A 20,019-nucleotide genomic window follows, 5' to 3' on the forward strand; every position below is an offset into this window, starting at 1 on the left:
AACTGCTGTCCCACCTTGTGTAGCTTGTGTCACATGCTGACCTTAAGCTCTGCCACCCGGCTTTACCTCATTATCTCCCAACTGTCTCTCCCTGGGGTCCCTACGGTTCCCTCTGACCCGCCCCGCGGTGCCCCGCCAAGGGCCTAGGTGTCTTCCCCGCCGCTCTCCCCTCGGTGCGGAGTCTGCTCCCTCCCGACCGCGACCCGCTCCTCCGCCCGCGGTCCCCGCAGATGTCCGCGGCGCGCCACGGCGCACGCTCGGGGGCGGAGCAGGCGCGTCAGGCTCGGCGGCAGCGGCGCGGGCGGCGGCGGGGACCGGCGGGACGCAGCTGCCTCTGCCCCCGCCACCGGCGCCGCCGTCACCTCGGCGGAGGGCTGCGGGGCGCCTACGGTAAGGCCTGGCGGCGAGGTCTCCGCGCTGCGGGCTCCAGGTCTGCGCACTGCAGCGGGACCGAGCAAGGACCCAGGGCGGACTCGGAGGACGGTGCAGAGTCCAGTGCCCGTGGGGCACGGGCCCGTGGCCCGGGATGGGGACACGCGGCGGCCAGGGCCCACGGGTTCTTTGGGGGAGGCATCCCCTGGCCCTGCATTGGCCTCTCTGGAAAGCCACCTAGAGTTGGGGACTGGGGCACGGGAGCCTGACTGTGGTGGCCAGCACCGCTCCGGGAGGGCAGGGGGCTCCTGCCGAGGGGGACAGCCCTACTGCGGTGCTGGGACTCTTCCGTGGAGGTGGTAGTGGATGCGGGTGAAGAACCTAATAATATGCTCTTTGAGCCTGCTGTAGGGTGTAGAGGATAAATACGGGGAAAATCTGGGAGGGAGGGTTAAAAACAGGACATTGGCAATGCAGATACAAGAGTGGGATGGGAATGGGGTATTTGGGTCTCAGGTTTTATGGGCTTATAATGAAGCACAGAGAAGTGATTTTTACTATTTGGCTGTCAGTAAATGCTTGACTTTTTTTTTTTTTAGGTATTGGAGTATGGCAGGAATAGTCTCTTCTGGGCATAGGCAGTGATATTCAAATGTAGGTAGGAAGATTATCCGCAGAGTTTGAGCACACTTCCAGTTTTGTTTTCTTGCTATTTACCTAGAATAATCTTTTTGTTGAGGAGTGTTCCCCGAGTTCTCACATCCATGGGAAAACTAACAAGCCAACTTATATTAATGCATAAATTTTCAGAGTAAAAAAAAAGCAGCATGTAGGTTTGATGATATGGTAAACCCAATGGATGTAGAGTGTGAAACTCTTTCATGATAATCTTCCTTTATCTCCATCAGTTGCTTAATACTTTGAATTAAGTACTATGGTTATTTTTGAAAAAAAATGCATTCAAAAATTCACACAATGTGGATTTAAAAAAAAAAACACACATCGAATGTACTAGCCAGAGAGAATTATCCAAACAGTGTGTTAAACATCCTTACAGGTATCTGCCTGAACTTATTTTTGAATATTCTCCAGTTTAATACCAAACTTTAATTTCATATAACCCCAGAGTTAGAAAGTGGACAGTCTCCAATTGCATCTTATTGGAATCTTGTTTTTCTCATATGTTTTTCTGAAGTGAGTTTTACGGTGATATTCAAAAGGGTTTACTGCTATGTAAAGGAAACTTACATGTTCCATGATGTAGGGTTTGAGATACAATACACTTACTTGTTGGGTAGCCGTGGGGACGCCCCTTAAAAAGAAGCCACAGGCTTGTCACACACTTCTTAGTGTGAATGTCTTCTTGTTTTCTCTTCTAGATTGAGCTGCCGACTCTTCCATTCTCAAGATGAGGCTTTCCTTGGCAATCTCCTTTTTTATTTTCCTGTCCTTGTGGGTTGAAGAAGCTTGTTCAAAAGAAAAATCGTCCAAGAAGGGAAAGGGGAAAAAGAAGCAATATCTGTGCCCGTCGTACGTTCCTCATGTCTTATATCCTTCTGCAGAGCCGTGTTGCTGCTGTTGGTAGAAAGTCAGACTGACTACTAAAATGCCCGACCATGACACTTTTCACATCCAGCTGTGACCCATTGTGTCCTGCTAGCAAAACGCCAGGGTAGACAGAGGTTTGGAGTGCCACGGTCCCTTCCTAGTGGTGAAGGAGGCTTCGTTCGTACATCTTTACATATCATTTACAAAAGTGAAACAAGTTATTATTGCTTTCTTTGGCCAGATATGCAACTTTAATTGGATACTAAGAGTCCATATTTTGAGAAAACACCAGTACAAAAAGTACTAGATTTAAAAATAGTCTGACAGGAAAATTCATTAAGAAACATATAAACTACGATCTTGAAATACATTTGTATTGGTATATCACAATGGAAGCAAATTTATTTGCATGGTAGATGACAGTTCTTTTTCTATATCTGTAAGGAATTTAGTGTATCCCTCCAAGAGTGTGTTATAAAATATAGAATGACTCGTAAAAACAAAATTCAGCTACAATCTCTCCAAAGTCAAGGTTTATCGGCTTGGGATCTTTTCTGGGAAGGCTTAATGTCACTGGTCAAGAAAAGCTGAAAATAACCATCAGATGAATGCTCTATAATGATTTCTAAATATTATAATGTGTTTTAGGCAATAGTACAGCATTTGTAATTACTTGGCTGTGATAGGCCATTTTTTAGTTAATATGGTTGAGATGTCATATTGACCACAGATGTTTTACTTCAGCACCTGATGAATCGTGAACCATTGTAGTTTTATAGATGTCTGTAAGAAACATCAAGTGTCTTAGGAAGAAAATTTGTCAGTCAAGGACTTTAGACTTGATATATTGAAGATGATACTTGTACAGATGTGAGAGATGGAAAGTCTGAAATCGTGTTATGGAGAGTAATGTCTGACATTAACTAAGTTTCATGTCATGTCAAGAGGCATCTCCTAATTTGACCATTGACATCCTACTTATTTAACAGTATTATGCCAGGGTCAAATTATGGGGTGATAGTCATAAAGGACAGCCTTGAGTTTTATGCCTGCTTCTCCTTGGCCTCTATACCCTTGGGTATCTGTTGAGTGATGAGGGCCCAGACATATGTTTAACCACCACTTGCTGACATCAGGATTCCTCAATGATATGACTTTTGTATCCTAATCAGGAGGTTAACCTTTGAGGGCCTTCTCCTTATATGAAAGATGCATTTTCAAGTTCTGAATATTCCCTGTTGATACAAACTAGCAGAGTTAGTCTTTGCTAGTTTCTACCATAGCCTTAAATTTTTTGTTTTATTTTTATAATTTTGAGACTAACTTTTGCTGACGGTTGTAGTAATCCTGTTACTAGGATGTCTAGCTCACCTGTGTGCAAGTAGGGCAGGGATGATGACTCAGCAGGTGAAGATGTGATCATAAGGACCTGAGTTTGCTCTCTGTAACCCTAGAGTGGAAGGAGAGAACCAATTTCCAAAGGTGTAGCCCCCATCTATATGCATGCTGTGACAGGCGCACACACACATGATCATAACAATCAATCAATCAATCAATCAATCAATCAATATATTTCAAGGAAACGTGCCCTAGGAAATTACAGTTCTTTATTTTTGGATTGAATGTTTTTTCTTTTCTTTTTTTAAAATTTATTTATTAATTATGTACACAGCGTTTTCCCTACATATATGCTGCAGACCAGAAGAGGGCACCAGATCTCATTACAGATGGTTGTGAGCCACCATGTGGTTGCTGGGAATTGAACTCAGGACTCTGGAAGAGCAGTCAGTGCTCTTAACCTCTGAGCCATCTCTCCAGCCCCCAAATGTTTTTCTTATAAATAAGTACCTCTTGGTGTAGGAATACAATTCTATAATTCCAACAGATGATAGGAGGGTGGGGAGTTCAAAGCCATTCTGGGCTACACAGTGAGACCTCGTTTAAAAAACAAGCAAACAAAACTGAAGTAAAATAAATAGAAAATCTGGGTTAAGAACAAGAGCTTAAGACATTCAGAAGTCATTTCTCTGGCTGGAGTTTGGTCCGTTATTTGAAAGTTCTCTAAAAACTTAGACTAGAATCTCAGCCATAGTCGTGTACTGTAAAATAATCTTACTCAGTGATTTGTAGTTTAGAAGTCTAAATTGTTTCTTGTGTGTAAATTTGTTAGGTATTTTGCTCAGCAGAGTTAAAGTGAGAGATCTTAGAAGGTGAGGATAGAAAATAAAAACGTCTTGATATTGTAAGATTCTTCCTGGTGAACGCTTGTTTATTTAAACATTTGAAGAGTGGCATTCATAAGCAACGGGAGCATAGATGCCTAGCAGCCTATTTGTAGGGAGCGAGAATTAAATAGTCCTGTGTTTCCATTAGAGCAGTAGTTTCTCCTACTGAGAATCCCATTCTGAGAGGATACATTTTAAAATCCAGGAGAGGCGCTGAAGAGGTATCTCAATGTGATGCTCTGTTCTGCCTGTGAGATTTTCCGCAAGCCCATGTGTACAACTAAGGTCACTCACTGGTACTTCCCAGGTCTTCATTCCTCGTTCAGAGCTGTGTAGAGGGTCATACCCTCTGCATCACGTTACAAAGCTCAGCTTAACCTGCAAGGACTTGCACTCAGAACTCCTCCACACTTTTCCTAACACGGTTCCCCTTGGCTGGCAAATGGCCCCAACACCTCCTTGTCCTCCTAGGGTCACTCTTGGTCTAACCTTTCTTAGTTTCCCCAATTCAACAGTCACCAAGACTCGGAAGCTCAGCAGCTCTTCTCTGCCATGTCTGGAGAGTCTTTACTTTCACCCCCACAGATATTGTTTGACTTATTTTCCCTAAAATCTCTTATCCAGCTTGTTCTAATCTTTCCACTTCTCATTTTGTTTTGTTCTTGCTTTTATTTATTTTTTTCTTGACCATTCCTTTGCCACACTGACCCTAGAGTTTTTCCAGGTCTCCAGTCTAATTAAGTCATTCCACCATTGAGACACCTTGCGGGAACCCCGTGGCTTGCTACATATGGCTGACATTTCATGGCTCTACATGAAGACTCTTGATGGCGAGAATTTAACATCTTCATCGCCATCCTCTCCATCTCAGTCCTTGGACCACAAACAGCGCTCATGGGTCACTCCCATTCACACTTGCTCCTTCCCATCGCTGCCTGTGTTCTTCTCAATAGAGCACCTAGTGCTCTCCCTGTGTTAGTGAACTTCTACCTCTACCTCGCTGCTGTTGCTCCAAATTCATGGCAGTAACTATCGCTTATACACTATTGATTCTCAGTCTGTCCACCAATCTTAAAACCATGACCTATACTGAGAAGTGTGTGTGTGTGTGTGTGTGTGTGTGTGTGTGTGTGTGTGTGAGAGAGAGAGAGAGAGAGAGAGAGAGAGAGAGAGAGAGAGAGAGACTGGCACCATGCTGTTGAGAGGCATCCCAATCTCTTCCCTCTCCACAGCCCTCCCTCTACTTGCCTTTCGTGGTGATCGTTCCCTGGAGATTATCAGTTAAACTGTGTGCTTGCCCAGCTCTTTGTAAATTCACAAGAGAACAGTGCCTTCCTTGACTCATTAAAAGCGAACACTAGAATGCTTGGTACAAAATGAAAATTTCTTTAATGAGTGCAGGGAAAGCAGAACACCTTTGTCTGCTTCTCACTGGCTCTGTTATGTCTGGATTTTACATCAGTTGATATGGTCTTAGCAGATGAACAACTGGATGAAGTCACAACTAGGTTGATGAGTGGAACATTTTTACTCTAGTTTATGTTTGGATATGATGGCATTTTGACTTCATCATATTCAACATTTTAACAGTGACTGGAAGGAAACTTTAAAGAAAAAGACTCATATAAACTGAAGTTTGTAACATTGGGAAATTCAATGTGAGACAGAATTGATGTCAAGTATAAGCACTGAATTATGGTACTGAGACTCAGAAAGAAGAGATTTGCTTACTGATATTATTTGCAGAATCATATATATTCGAATGGCAGGGCAGGTGAAAAGGGCCTATCTTGCAGGAAGCCAGAAAACAGTAAGAGTAGGGAGGGCTGAAAAGAACGTGTATGGGGGTGAATTTGAATGATGCACAATGATACACATGTAAGAAAATATCATGATAAAACCCATTAATTTATGTGATAGCAACAGCAAAATAAAAAAAACAAAGTGATGGACAAAACCAAATGAGGTAGGGAAATGAGTTACCATTTGGTTTACCCATCATTTGTGCCTGTATGGATTAAATAGACTACTGGGAAAATGTTTGATGGCATTATCATCATGATATAAATGTATATATATATATATTTACATATATAGAGTTATACTTGACACTATATTTAAAGCAAATTTTGAAGATATTTAAAGCACAGTTTATGGGCATTTCTGCACTGTTCTACTCAGTATTTCCAGGACAGAGAAATGATAGAAGCAATTAAGATCTTTTTATACTAGGAAATGCTAAAGGAACTGAGATAATTGAAGGTTGCTTTCAAATGTTTGAAAATTTCTGAGGTTAATAAGAAACTATACTTCATGACTTGGTATCAGCTAAAAGCCATGCTAATGAATCGAAGTTGTAGGGAGTGAGATTTTGGCTCCCATGTCAAAACTTTCTGTTAGAGAGGAGATGAGATATAATTGATTAGAGACGGGGTTGGGAAGTTCTTGTCATTAGAGCTATTCTGGCATGGGAGACTTGTTTGGCAGGCTTGTGCTAAGGGGTTTGAAATTGGATATCCAGGTAGACCATATGTTGTGTTTAAGGCTGTTTCAACTTGCGAGATTTTAAAATTCTGTAACCCTAACATTATATCTAATTATCTAACAGCAATAGGAAATCACGTCTTCATTCTACAGATTTAAATTTTATCTCGAGCCAGTTAGATAAATCTGCCTTTACTCTTGGCAGATTGACTTGGAAAGTTCTAGTATATGAAATGCATATGACTTTGTCTTGAGTTGGTAATGAAAATCTGAAGACCTTAATTAACAAAATTTCCCTTTAAACCAGGTTTGGTGATGCACACCTTTAATCCCAGTACGCAGGAGGGAGAGGTTGGAGGACCTCTGTGAGTTCAAAGCCAGCCATATCGACATAAGAGATTCCAGTTCAGCCAGAAATACAGAGACCCTGTCTCAAAACCCCAACCCAATAAGTCAAGTGAAACAAAAACAAAACCCTAATTTCCCTCTGAAATTTCATAATCAGGTTTTTTGTTGTTGTTTTAAAATGTCCTTTAAACCCAGAAAAATCCCTTCTCTGACATAGTCCAGTCAGAAAGGATAAGCCAGTCTGCCACCCCTCTGAGGAAATGCCTGCAGGATGACAAATGAAAATGATCAACACTTCCACAGTCAGATGCCCATGTGTATTGTAGAAACTGGATCAAGCTGAAAAATATACTTAATAATTCCAAGAACAACAAGAAAACAATTTTAAAACACAGAAGGACATTGTTGCTCATCGCAGCTTCTGTTGGCAGGAGACAGCGTAGCTCCTTTGCCCTGGGCTTGCCCAGCCTCTGTCCTGCTGTGCATCACTGGTTTTGCCATTGCTGAGTGACCAGTACATATTCTTATGCCGAGGCCTCTGAATTTCACACACGTGGCAGCTGCTCATGGTATGTGTAACTAATGTGTTTTTGAAGTGCATTAGAGAACCGTCTTGAACCTGATGTGTGTGTCACAGAGAGGCAGACGATCTGGTGTGGTTTTCAAATGCATCATTTATTAGTCCTGTCTTTAAAAGTAGGGGACAATTCACAGCAAACACAGCTAACAATCAACGGAGCTCTCAGCGACATAACCAGTGTCTGGAGAGAGAGTTCACCCACAGACAGTCAGGAGAGGCAGCAAAATAAGCTGAAAGTCAGATTGCCTAGTGCACAGCAAGCCAGGAGCCCCCCCCCCCCACCAGTCCACTGGTCGGGGAAGGTCTGTGAGTGGGTGCTGGCTCTGCGACAGACGCTTCTTGAGAACTAAGCTCCTTGAGAGCGCTGGATGCTGATAGTCATGGCTCCAGTTGCGCTTACTTAGGTCAGTCAGGGTGCTGTACTTGGTCGCCAGGAGATTCTGATGGGAGACATGATCACTGGAAGGAACCCATTTTGCTACAGTACATGTCTCATGTGTATTGTGGACTTTTTGGAGCCCAACATGTACTAAGATACTTGGAGCCTGGATTTTAGTAGTGCTTCTGAGCTTTGTTTTGTCTTCTCAAACCTCATGATCAGTATAGGTTCCCCATGCCTAGGGCCTTTCTGGGTACACTCAGGTGTTCACTTCTGCCATTATCTAATTCTGGTATCAGGACACTGAGCAGGACTGCCACCATCTTGTGGAACACTCCATTTTGCTTTCAGATTTTTGATCTAAGTGTTCACTACAAAATCTTTCTTCTGTTTGTTTTTTGGCTCACACTGTCTTCTCTCCAAGGAGCTTCCCAAGGAGCCTTTAGTGACTTAGGCAGCTCTTGTATGGGTGTGCAATCATGTCAACCTGCATTAACCCATCTCCTCAATACATGTTCTCAAGCCCTCAAAACTCTAGTGTTAAAATCACAACCTAAGTAACTCAGGTTTATTTTGATTCTGTGCACACAGTGAAAAAAAATGAGAGTTATTTCTACAAACTTGTTCATAAGCTAAAAATATTATGTATAAATATAAAGGCACTTGATATCTTCTGTGAGAACTTTTGTCTCTTTCAACGTGTAATGCTAGGATATATGCATTTCAGTTGTGTATACAGATGAGAGGGGGAGATACATGGAAAATCAAAAGCCGTCATCTTTAGGCTAATTTGTATGGTCCTCATTTGTCTCCATAGTTTCCTTTATCTAGATTTCATTAGCAGACTGGATGGATCTTTACTTAGTTCCAGTTCCTTGCTTCCTTGTAGAAATGTTCAAGATGAAAATGTTGGCCCAAGATGAGAGGCTGATTGAAAAGGATAATTGCTCGTATTGTCATCACTCTATACCTGGACCAGGATATTTTTTTCCCTTGGGTTCGGTTATATGTTTTCATATCACCTACTTTGCAATTTCTCTTTGAGGGCCTACTGTTATTTTGCAATCACTTGAATTAACGATCTTGTCTTTCCAAGTAATTCTCCAGCTTTCAAAATTGGCGTCTCCATTACTCCAGCTAGTCAGGCATGAAACTGAAATGGAACCCACATCTTCCCTCGGAATGATCCCCTCTATCGTCACGTTCAGCTTTCTTTTCGATGCATCTGCTCTTTCCACTATTGTCAAAAGAGCTGTGGTGGTATTTCCTCCTTTAGTCGCCTTGTTGTTGTACATCTACAAAGCATACTGTTTTCATTTTCAACTTTCTAGGCTTTTAGTCAGTAGCCCTCAAGTGCTCATGCCCAAATGTCGAGCATATTATTTCCTTTGGCCCTAGATTGCAAGAAGCTCTTGAATTAATATTCCTGACTTTGGTTGCAGGTACTATCTTGTTTTAGTCTACCCCCATTCCTGTCTTTTCCTTGCTTACTACCACTACCACTACCACTACCACTACTACTACATTTGGAAGCATAACATTCTCTTTAACCGGATTTTGTCAGTTCTTTAGGATTTAGCTGAGTAAATATTACTTTGTCCTAATAGGCAGAGTTTTTATATAGTCAGAATTTTCATTTTTTGGTGGGGGGTGAGTTCTGTGAACTAACAGCCTTCTGTAGTAGTGGGACTAGGTAATGTCTTGAAAATTGGTTGAAATTCAACAGTTAGAAGGGGGAAAAGTATTCGTCATCTGATTTTAGCTCACCTGTAGTACTGTGCTGAGTGCCTGCTGCCGCCATTTTCATCTCTCCTGTAATATGGAAGCTTGCTCAGAGGGTCCCAACTGGCACTTCCATGGTCCTAAATTGTTGTGTGTTGTTGGATGAGTTTTACTTTAGTTTGTTATCTTTGGTGAATAGATGAATAAATAACTTCTAAGTAAGGTCCTTTCTTATAAAATAGATTAGCCTCTTTTGGATAAGCCAAATTACAAAGCCAAGACTGAGGAGAGACATGCAGAAGAGATACACAGATTAAAGGATGCTGTGGATGGCTCCAAAGAGAAAATGGATTTTTTTTTTAAAGCAGGATTTTTTTTGTTTTATTTTGTCACCACAGTGATTTTGAACCAGAATAGGCACAACCAAAATTAAGTGTGACGTAGACAATAATAGCATTTCCATTTATTTTCATAAGCCTGTGTGGTGCTGGTGTTGAACTCCTTCCTCTTCCAGAATCCTTTTTCTCTCACATCATATATTTTGACAGTTGACGCAATTGAATCCTTCATATGATGATGTCTTTTACTTTTTAGTTAAACCGTGTGTGTGTTAACAGTTTATGTTGCAAACAGTTAAGAGGAGGTGGCCATATATAGTTTTAGAACATGGCGGTTTCAAAGCTTTGTGCCTAAGAGCTCCATTTGTGCCTGAAAGTGCAGTCGAATCCAATGAGTGCACGGTTAATCTTTTTACATATCCATGGTTTAATGACTGTGCATTTAGAAGTGATATTGGTAAGGTGAATTCACTTTGCACATCTCCTCACAAATGATGGGCAAGACATAGCAAGAAGAACATTATTGCACATACTGAAGAACACTAAGTCCCTAGAATTGGGTTTCAGTTTTCCCATGTGTACAGTGAAGAATTTTGATTTTATTCAGTCATGCACACACATCTATTCACTTGAGGCAAGTTGATCTTTTATGATATTATGCTTTATGATTGGTTTGTAACCTTCTTTTCAGGGTTAACTTATTTGTTTAAATTGTTTTTGTTTATTAGCTTTGATATAATGAAGCCAAAAAAGAAAAAGAAACCTACACAAAATTCATTTTCTAAAGCAAGTTAGTACTAAATGGATCCAGTTTTAGATTTGTCTTATCATAATACAAGTATTTCGAAGTCGAGTAACGCATGTGGGAGCCGAATTATTTATGTTACCAGTTTCTCATGCTTTCACAAATTAAGGGAATCGACTTTCAGAAATGTGACCTCTTTGCTTCCTTTGAAGGTAAATAATTTCTTTAATGTGGCAAGGAATTGGGAGTGTTTGTACAAGTGTCTTTTGTTGCTATGCTAGCTCCTGACAGAAACATTTGCTCCCTCTGCTATATTTCATGGAAATTTACACTCACAACTCAGAGGGCAAGTAATCTAAGTTCATGTACATACGCATGGTCCCTCTGAGAAATAATGTACGTATGAAATTAAAATTCATAGAGCCCTACTTTAAATAACAGTGAGCTCAATAATAAATTACTACTAGAACACGTTGGAAAACAAATAACAAATCAGCAACTGTTTGCTGAAGCGTCTTTGATGACTTGTCCTGTGCTGATTCGTATCTTATCTCTTGGTGTCCTTTGGATGGACTGTGAGGTCCAGAGATCCTCCACTTCTCTCCGTCAGTCTTCTCAGTCTCTTTCTCGCTTTCTCCAGCACACGGCATTTCCTCCCAGCCAGTTCAGTTCCAGCATGGCACTTTAGTTTTTGATATAGAGGAAAGGAATTGAGCTCTTTGGTAGACTCTCCTGATGCCTATTCCTCCTTCACTCTTGAAACCACTCTCCCTTCATCTTATTTATCTCTTATTTCTTTTATCCTTACGGATTTAAAAACATACTGAAGGAACTACTGTCTGAAAAGAAATATGGAGTGGATTTGTATTTCATTAACATTTCCATCTATTAATTGCTGCATTTCCTGAACTAGAATGACCTGTTTTCTGTGCTTCACTCTGCTGGTTCTTCTTTGTCCAAACAAGTTACCAAAGGCATATAGTATCTTAATAAGCAACCTCCTCCCCTTGGTCATTTGTTTGTTAATGTGCCGTTTTAGCTCTACTTTACTTTTTGACTTAGATATTACTTCCTTCCTATTAAAGAAACCTAGTCACTTCCTTGATACCATTATTACTTGATAAGAACCATGTGCTCTTCTCTACACCCCAGCACACCCCTGTGTCCACTTATTTCATCCTTAGATTCTAGAATCTCCAACTTCTGAATCTTTGTCCCCTACCTTTTTCTGCTACCTACCCTTCTGACACTAGAACTCATAAGCTGCTTTCACCGAGTCCTTAACCACTGGCTTTTTTGGTTGGTTGGTTGGTTTTTTCTTTTTGATAGTCATCCTTGGTTCTTACAAGCTTCTTATTCACCAATATTTCATTGGTGTTGTGTGCGTGTGTGTGTGTGTGTATCATCAGGAATTGTTGTGCTTACATCTTTATCTCTAGGTGTATTTATTTTGTGATAGCCAGACATTCATTTTTCCATTTTCTACTGTACTAGACTGTAAATGCATTGGGCAAAGCTCAGTCACACAATATTTATTTGAAGACCTGATTTTAATCCCTAGTACAACTGACAAACAAAAAATTTGCATTCGGTTCAGTGATATATTAATTTGGCTGAGGTATGCGAAAAAGGAATGACCACATGCAGACATGAAGTTGGGAAAGGGAAGAGTGCTTAAATAACGTTTCCCAATTGTGGATGTTCTTTAATGTTGTGCCAAAGTTAATAAATGATAGCTACTTAAGGGAGAGTTTTTATGTGAAACCTAAAATCAGATCAGTGAACATTTTGTTCTGTTTCATTACAATTCACTGGTCTGGCATGCAAGTTGAATGGACTCTTTTGTTCACAAACGATTTTATAACAACACACAGAGCAGCTGGAAGATACTCAGTTGTCTTCTTTGGAAACTTTCCAGAGGTTGATTATGTCATTACAGAGCATTCAAAAGTCTCTTCCACTTAGGGTTACTCTCTTCATTACTGGATAAAATATATAAATACTGGGAAGCACTCATGGGAGCTAAGGTTTTTCTAAGATTATGATTTATATTTGAAAACTTTTTTGTCATTAGTGACAAATACAGCCATTTTGAACAAAGTTATATGATCTTTTTATTTACCTTTCCTTAAAAAAAATCCCAAATATTCACATCTGGACTACCATAGCTTTTTTTCCCCCCCCTCTGGTATTAATGAATGATCTTCCACGAAAAATAGGAATCTAATTTAGTCAGTAAGTCAAACCAGCCGCGTGCTTTCTTTCCTGAAACAGTTCAGTTTGGGTTCTAATAACAGCACTGAAGATGAACCTGTATTGTCAGGTACGATGTGAGGTAATGCTGACTTAAGCTTTACAATTCAGTGAAGTTCCGTTCCTCTTTGTGTATCTTTAGAGACATTACTTTGGAGCGCGGACCTTTAAAAACAGCCTTCAGTTGCTGTTACATTGCTGATGTTTGCTTTATTTCTAATGTTTGTGGTATTGTGTATAATTTGTGTAGGTTTGTGTATTAGTGGTATGTGGTATTGTGTTTTCGTGTGTGGTGTATATGTTGGTAGTGTGTGATCTGTTTTCATGCTGTATGGTGTGTTGTGATGATATGTGGTATTATGTATTGATTGTGGGGCTTCATGTGTTAGTGGTGTGTGGTGTTATGCATTGGCAGTCTGTGTCATGTTGTGGTGGTGTGTGATATTATATATTTTGATGTGAAGTGTTTTATGTTGGCGGCATCAGGGTTTATGTAGTGATGTTTAACGCTATGATTTGGTGATGTGTATTGTTATGTTTTGGTAACAAAGCGATTATGTTATGGTATGTGGAGGTCTTAGGTTTTGCTAGTGTGTGGGGGTAAAGAATGCATTGACATTACAATTAAATGTCTTCTTAATTTCTGCCAATGCTGAAGCGGTTTTATCTACCATTGCTTTCCTACCGTTAGCACAATTGTCAATATTTAGCAAAGTAAATGATGTGTTACTGGCTTTATGAAAATAGTTTTGTCTGTGATGTGGCCAATTTGCAAAGAGTCGAGCCAGGCTCTGGGAACTGTTGTAGTAGTGTGCAGGCATCTGTGAGGCTTGGGATAGACGCAGCTGTTCACATCTCTGCTCTGGCCAGCCTTTCCTTCTTCTAGCTTTGCTCTCCGTTGCCATCATCTTTTGTTGGGATCTACTACTCAGCGGCCACTTTACTGTGGCGCATTCTATCCCTTCTTCCTGAAATACGCCCTGCTTCTTTCCCTTAACTTGCTTCATCCCTGCTTATCTTACTACTTTCAACCAAAAGTCACATATTCTTCAGAGTGCCTAGCTTGTAACCTGTACAAAATTCAGTCCTAAAGATACAATGCTAATGAGTGCAGGTTCCAGGTAAAACTGGTTGAGTTAGTTCTGAGAGAACAGATAACACTAAACTCAAGTGACACACAGTCCATTTCTGTTTTGGCTTATGTGCTTTCACTGGCCAGATCTGTAAAATAGGTTATTAGAATAAAATGTTTTCTGCAATTTTTATATGAAATAAATTAGCTTCTCCTGTGGAGATGGAAACAGGATTCTTCATCATTGCTGTGTTGGTTTTGTTTAATTTAGTTACTGGGTTTCCTTTAAGTCATTAATGAACTCTAACGTGCAGTGAACTGTTTAAGAAGAATAACAGAATGTTACTCGCTGAGTGTACAGTTTACAAGATTCCTTCTCCCAGACATATGATCTGTTATATGAGACCCAGTTACTATAGGCTGGCGGAATGGCTGCGCGGTTAAGCTCACTTGCCGCTCTTTCAAAAGATCCAGGTTTGATTCTCAGCATCCACATTGGGCACCCATAACTTCCTCTTACTTTGATTCCAGGGAATCCAGTTCTCTCTTCTGGTCTCTGTAGGCATCTGGACTATGTGCTGCACACCAACCCACACAGACACACTCATATATACGTTTTTTAGTGGGTTTTCCATTGATGGGTACCCACATTGACTCCTAGCAGTGATGAACAGATTTGGATATAGAAGGAGTCTTTTGGAAATTCTTGTATGAATTACTAATTTGTGTTTAAAATATTGATCTGGATAAAACTTTAATTAGCAAGTTACTAAATTTTAATATGTATTGCTTATTTAAATGTTGATTCAGATGAACATTCTCAACTTTTTGCTGTAAAATGCCTGTCAACTTTGTTTATTTGTCTTGATCTTTATGTCCTGCCAAGATAGAGCATTCACGAATGTTTGCTGGTTATTTGATATTATGGAACACTTTACTTGTGGCTGTTGCCTAGACATACCTTCCCATAAGTTTAGGTTCTTGAGGCTTGGTCACCAGTGTGCTGATTTGAGGTGACGGTATTTTAAGAGATGTTGCTTGATAAAAGGTGATTGGGTCCTGGTGTCCTCTAGGAAGTAGGCAAGACAAGTTTTGATGAGAGAGTTAGCTTTCAGGACAAGCAAGTTACTAGAAGCAAGACTGCCTGTCTTCCCTTGATGATTTCTCTCAGTGTCTTGACATGTTTGGCATTCTTTTCTTGAACCACAAAATATAAAAGATAAATGAGCTTCTTTTCTTTATAAAGTACTCAGATTCAACTATGTTTATAATAAAAGAACATATTAGTACATTAATGCAATTACTTTTATTTCATTTTAATTAAATATTAGCCTTTATATTAACACAAATTATTTAACACAAGGGAACATTTGTATTTTCTATCAGAAATTCTATGGAGGGCACTTAAAAGCTATCAAATTAATGAAAAGTGTTTCAAAAAAATAAATGTGGGAGTGTTAGTTATGCCTAAAGCCCTAACGACCGGGAGCAAAGCAACGGATCTCAGACCCTGCATAGCAATGCTAGGAATCAGGTCTCTTCTGTGAGCATTGTCTAAAAGGAAAGGAAGCCTGGCTTGGTGGCTTTCACTCAGAATCTTCCCTTTGGGCTTTGTTAGTGCTGAGGAGACTAGGGGAGACGTTGTTCATGAAAGCCCTGAGTGTCACTGTATCAGTATGGTGTGACCATGGAGCTGTCTTTTGACACCGTGAGAGGGACATGAAGAAAAAACTATGCCGCCTCCTGGTGTCTTGGAGGCTCATGGTAGACTGCTATCAGTTCTTGATGAGAGCTCAAGAGGCAGCCGTGGCTGAGGCCTGGGGACCATGGAACAGAGAAAGGGATTGTGTGGACTGGGGAGGATTTCTGATGTGAAGGGGAATACCGAGTATTTACTCTTGCTCAGATGTGGTTCATAGGAGGGAGAAGAGAGCAGAGAAAGCTGGAGAGAACGTGGAGGGTGGGTTTAGAGAAGGAAACAAGCAATTTTTGACAAGAAGAACCTAGGAGGGGGCTAGAGTCCCACAGCGCCCATGTGACTCGTGGCCTGGGGGCAAGCAGGAGCTGAAGCTGGAGAACAGTCAGACCCTTCCTTGGAAGCTGATACAGAAGAATCGCTCTGGGCTTGAGGTCAGCCTGGGCTGCGCAGTGGAATCCTGTCACGAGAAAACATCAAACAAGCAAACAAGCAGACAGAATCTTCAAAGAGAGGATATGAGACATCCACAAAGAAAGTGCAGATTAGTAAGTCAGAGGCGGCAAACCTGGCCCAATGCTCTTCCCTTCCTCTGGGGAAGCAGGAAGTTTGGGGTTTTTCACAAAGCATCTAGTTTTGCTAGCAGGACTAGACGGGTCCCATACGCCGTGACAATTTTGAGTGGTAGGACAGTGGCTGAAGGCAGTTTTCATTCTCGGAAGGTGGCTGAAAATATTAGAAAAGCTGCTGGAGATTCTGTCCCGGAGAGCACTACGACACAAAGCTATTAGGGTACGGTATGGAGCAGTAGAGGCTCTTCGTGAGGAGGCCTGTGGATGTTAGTTTATTCAATCTGAAGTAGCTGGTTTCTAAGCAATAGTTCATAGGGACAGGAAGGGCAATCTTTCCTTTTCTGTACTGAAGAAGGATAGGTGATCCAGTGTTCAGGATAATATCTGTATTTGCTTTCCCGCCCCATAATGGGGTTGGTACATCATTGTTTGCATAAGCCTGCAGGGGTATAATGAAGGCTGTAATTCAAAAGAAATCCTTTTCTTGTCTCTGATAACAAATTATTTGCATGTAGGATCTTGCATAAGGGAAAGTGACCAAGCCATGGTAACAGAACCCGGTTAGGTGCTAGGGGTGGCCTTGAGCGTCTCCACTGGGTTCCCAACAAGGAACAAAAGCCCCTTCATCTAAATGACTTGTGGTGACCCTGGAGTGACGTCCTCACAGTGCTTTGAAGTTTAAAGTATTTATTTCTCAATTTCCCCGCTTTAGTTCTTTTAAAAATTGGTTTGTAGTGGCAAAGAAAATATTTCCTTTCAAAACTCAGCCCCATCAATTTTTAGAGAATAGTGGAATTAGAGTGGGGATTTGGGGAAAAGAAGATTTGTGCGTATATATCATGCGTTTACATAAGAAGGGAAACTTGCTGTAAGTAAATCACATGCCCGGGACTTTCTTGTAGTTGGGAGTAAATTGTGAATGTCTGTCGTTTTCCAAACAGCTGTTGCTCTCTTTCCCTTTCCCCACGACACAAAATAGGCTCCTGGGAGTTCTCCGTCGTACAGCACCATGACTGATCTAGGCACTTTATTTATGTGGCCACAGTTCTTTCTAGAGATAGGTCTTTGGTGAACTGGTTTTCTGCAGTCATCTTCTCTGCCTACAGAGAGACTCCCAGAGGCAGATACCAAGTGTCTAGAGATGTGGGCCATATCCACTGTAAGTCGGGTCCCCAGTTTAGCCAGCCAGGCCTGCTTGACCAAGTAGGAAGTACAGCTCTAGAGTGATTTTCTGTTTTGTTTCTCCTCCCTTGGTCCTCCCCTCTCCTCTCTATCCCTCCCTTCCTCCTGTCTTCTCCTCTTCCATCCTTCCTTCTCCTCCCTTACCCTTCCCTCCCCTAAACAGAGATGGGCGAGGTGCAGAATGAGAGCCTTTGGAGTCCTCAGTCCTTTCTCTGTCTCCTACTTCTTGATCCGAGTGCAGCTAAAAGCCTAGACTGGGCTGAGTTCACCATTATCTTACCCCTGACTCTCAGGTGCTGGGATGGCAAGCCGGTCACCATACTTGGCTTCTCTGTTTTATTTTTTTCCATCAGAATACAGAACAATCTTTCCTTTGAGGTACAATTAGGAAATCTCAGAATGATATGCATGCTATAAAGCTCAATAGGTAACCACATGCAATTTAAAAAGAAACAGTAAACATGTGTTACCTAGGAGGAGAATTGAACAGTGACATTCCTGTTATTTTTTTTATATAATACACATTGCATGTATATTACAAATATTAGCTTTCAAATTATATAGTTAGTGACTCTACATTCAGAGATCAATTTATATGTGTTTTAGGTGTATATGGCATCTTCTGTGTGTGTCTGTGCACCGTGTCAATGCAGGAGCCCACAGAGGGCATCGCATCCCCTGGGACTGGAGGTACAAATGACTGTGAGCCTCCGGGTCAGTTTTGGGAACCATACCTGAGTGATCTGGAAGGACAGCCAGTGCCGTCTCTCCAGGTTCAGGTTTTGATAGACTGTGCAGTTTGGTGCCAAAATTTGTCTGATTAATCCTTTCAGTGTTTCAGAGCCTAGTTATGGTAATCAGCAAAGCATGCAGAAAAGTACGGTGCAGAAAATGATGGTACATTTAGATACGTACGAGTCCCCCTTCCTGGGAATTCTGATATTTCAGTGGGTTTGCACCTGGCTTTATGTGTGTTCCGATGATTTCAGGTCTTCATGTCTTCTGCTCTGAGCCTCCTCTCCAGGACAACCTTGTTACTTTCTGAAGAAACATTTGAAGACACATTTCATTTGAAGAGCGCACGGACTCATGTAGATCAATTCTTCTCCTGGTCTATTCTTCTGAGAGACTATTTTGTATCTTCATAGGGATCAGAGCACCATGATGAATGTGTGCAGTGGGTAGACAGCCATAACCTGAGTCAGTCCTCCTTCATGTTTCTGTCTTGGCAGCTTTCCTTCTGGTTATGCAGAGATAGAGTGTAATTTAGTGTAAGCAGTAAGTGCAATGTTTCTCTGTAGAGAGTGGGAACTAAGTAAGCTTTTCTAACTGGGTTTGATGGGCCTTGGCAAGCTTTCTTCCATTTAGCCCTTCGCGGGTTTCAGTGCCCACCACTCCACTGCTTACCTCTCTAGGAGCTGCTGTTCAGGTTTTATGAAGGAGTGAGAAAATGTGCTCCTGGTCTTTAAATTCCTGGCGCATTTCATTTAACACAGTGATCTCCAGTTCAGCCAGAATTGCTCGAAGGGATAAGAATTCATTCTTTCCTTTTAGGTGAATAATATTATATCACATGTACATCTTATAGATATTATTTATGTGTACATATGTGCACATTATATACACACTGCCTTCTTTATTCTTCGATTGAAAATTACCTGGATGGATCTTGGAACTTGACTGCTGTATATAGTATAGATGGGGCTGCCAGTATCTCTTTGATAAAGTGATTTTATTTCCCTTGGGTATATATGTTGGAACTGCTGGACCATACGATAAATATATTATTTTTAAAGGGCTCTATAAAATCTTTTCCATAATGTGTATACTAACACCTTTGTCAACACTGTATGAGTTTCTTGCTAACCACGCTCTTGTAAGCATTTTAGTGCATTAGTTTTGGTACTAGCCACCGAAGAACTTTTTTTTTTTTTTTTTTTTAAGAACGACTGGTTTCTTTTTTATTTCTTTCCCTGTTGATGCCTCTGCATACTATACATTATTTTCCTCTACTCTCAGACCAGGAGGATTGTCTGTTTTGGTTTATTTTTGTAGAAACTTTGTTGCTTCTTGGCACACATTTGCTCTGCGATCCCTCACTACCCAGTTTTGACTCCTGCAGCCTGCACTTGTGGTGTCTGTGAAATCGTTGCCAGGAACAATGTCATGAGGACATTCTTCTGTGTTTTCTTTTGAAGTCTGAGATTGCATATTTAAGCCTTTAATGAATTTTGAGGTTTTGTGTGTGTGTGTGTGTGTGTGTGTGTGTGTGTGCCAGAAGAAACACGTCCGGTTTCTTTCTTTTCCTTGCAGATGTCCGGCTTTCTTTACACCATTTGTTAAATGCCATGGTTTCTGCTCATTGTGCATGCTTCCTGGCTGACTTACTGAGGATCAGTTGGCCATTTGCGCTGTATTTATTTCTGGTTCTCTTCACTTGCATTGGCCTATACTATTTTAACTACTGAAACTTCAGTATATGTTTTAGGAGAAACACATAGAC

The 20,019-nt window shown here is 41.0% G+C and overlaps 1 protein-coding gene across 1 annotated transcript in view; it reads left to right on the plus strand.

Moving 5' to 3' along the window:
• Positions 1-270: 270 nt before the first annotated feature.
• The window catches only part of Glrb (glycine receptor beta), a 66,949-nt gene continuing 47,200 nt past the window's right edge, over positions 271-20,019 (plus strand). The window contains exons 1-2 of the mRNA XM_048424742.3: positions 271-390; positions 1,752-1,902. Of these exons, the coding sequence (XP_048280699.3) occupies positions 1,781-1,902 (122 nt within the window). The 5' untranslated portion in view covers positions 271-390; positions 1,752-1,780. The remainder of the gene's footprint in view (positions 391-1,751; positions 1,903-20,019) is intronic.

Source organism: Myodes glareolus, chromosome 20, assembly GCF_982192425.1.
Source record: "Myodes glareolus chromosome 20, mMyoGla1.1, whole genome shotgun sequence".
Taxonomy (NCBI): Eukaryota; Metazoa; Chordata; class Mammalia; order Rodentia; family Cricetidae; genus Myodes; species Myodes glareolus.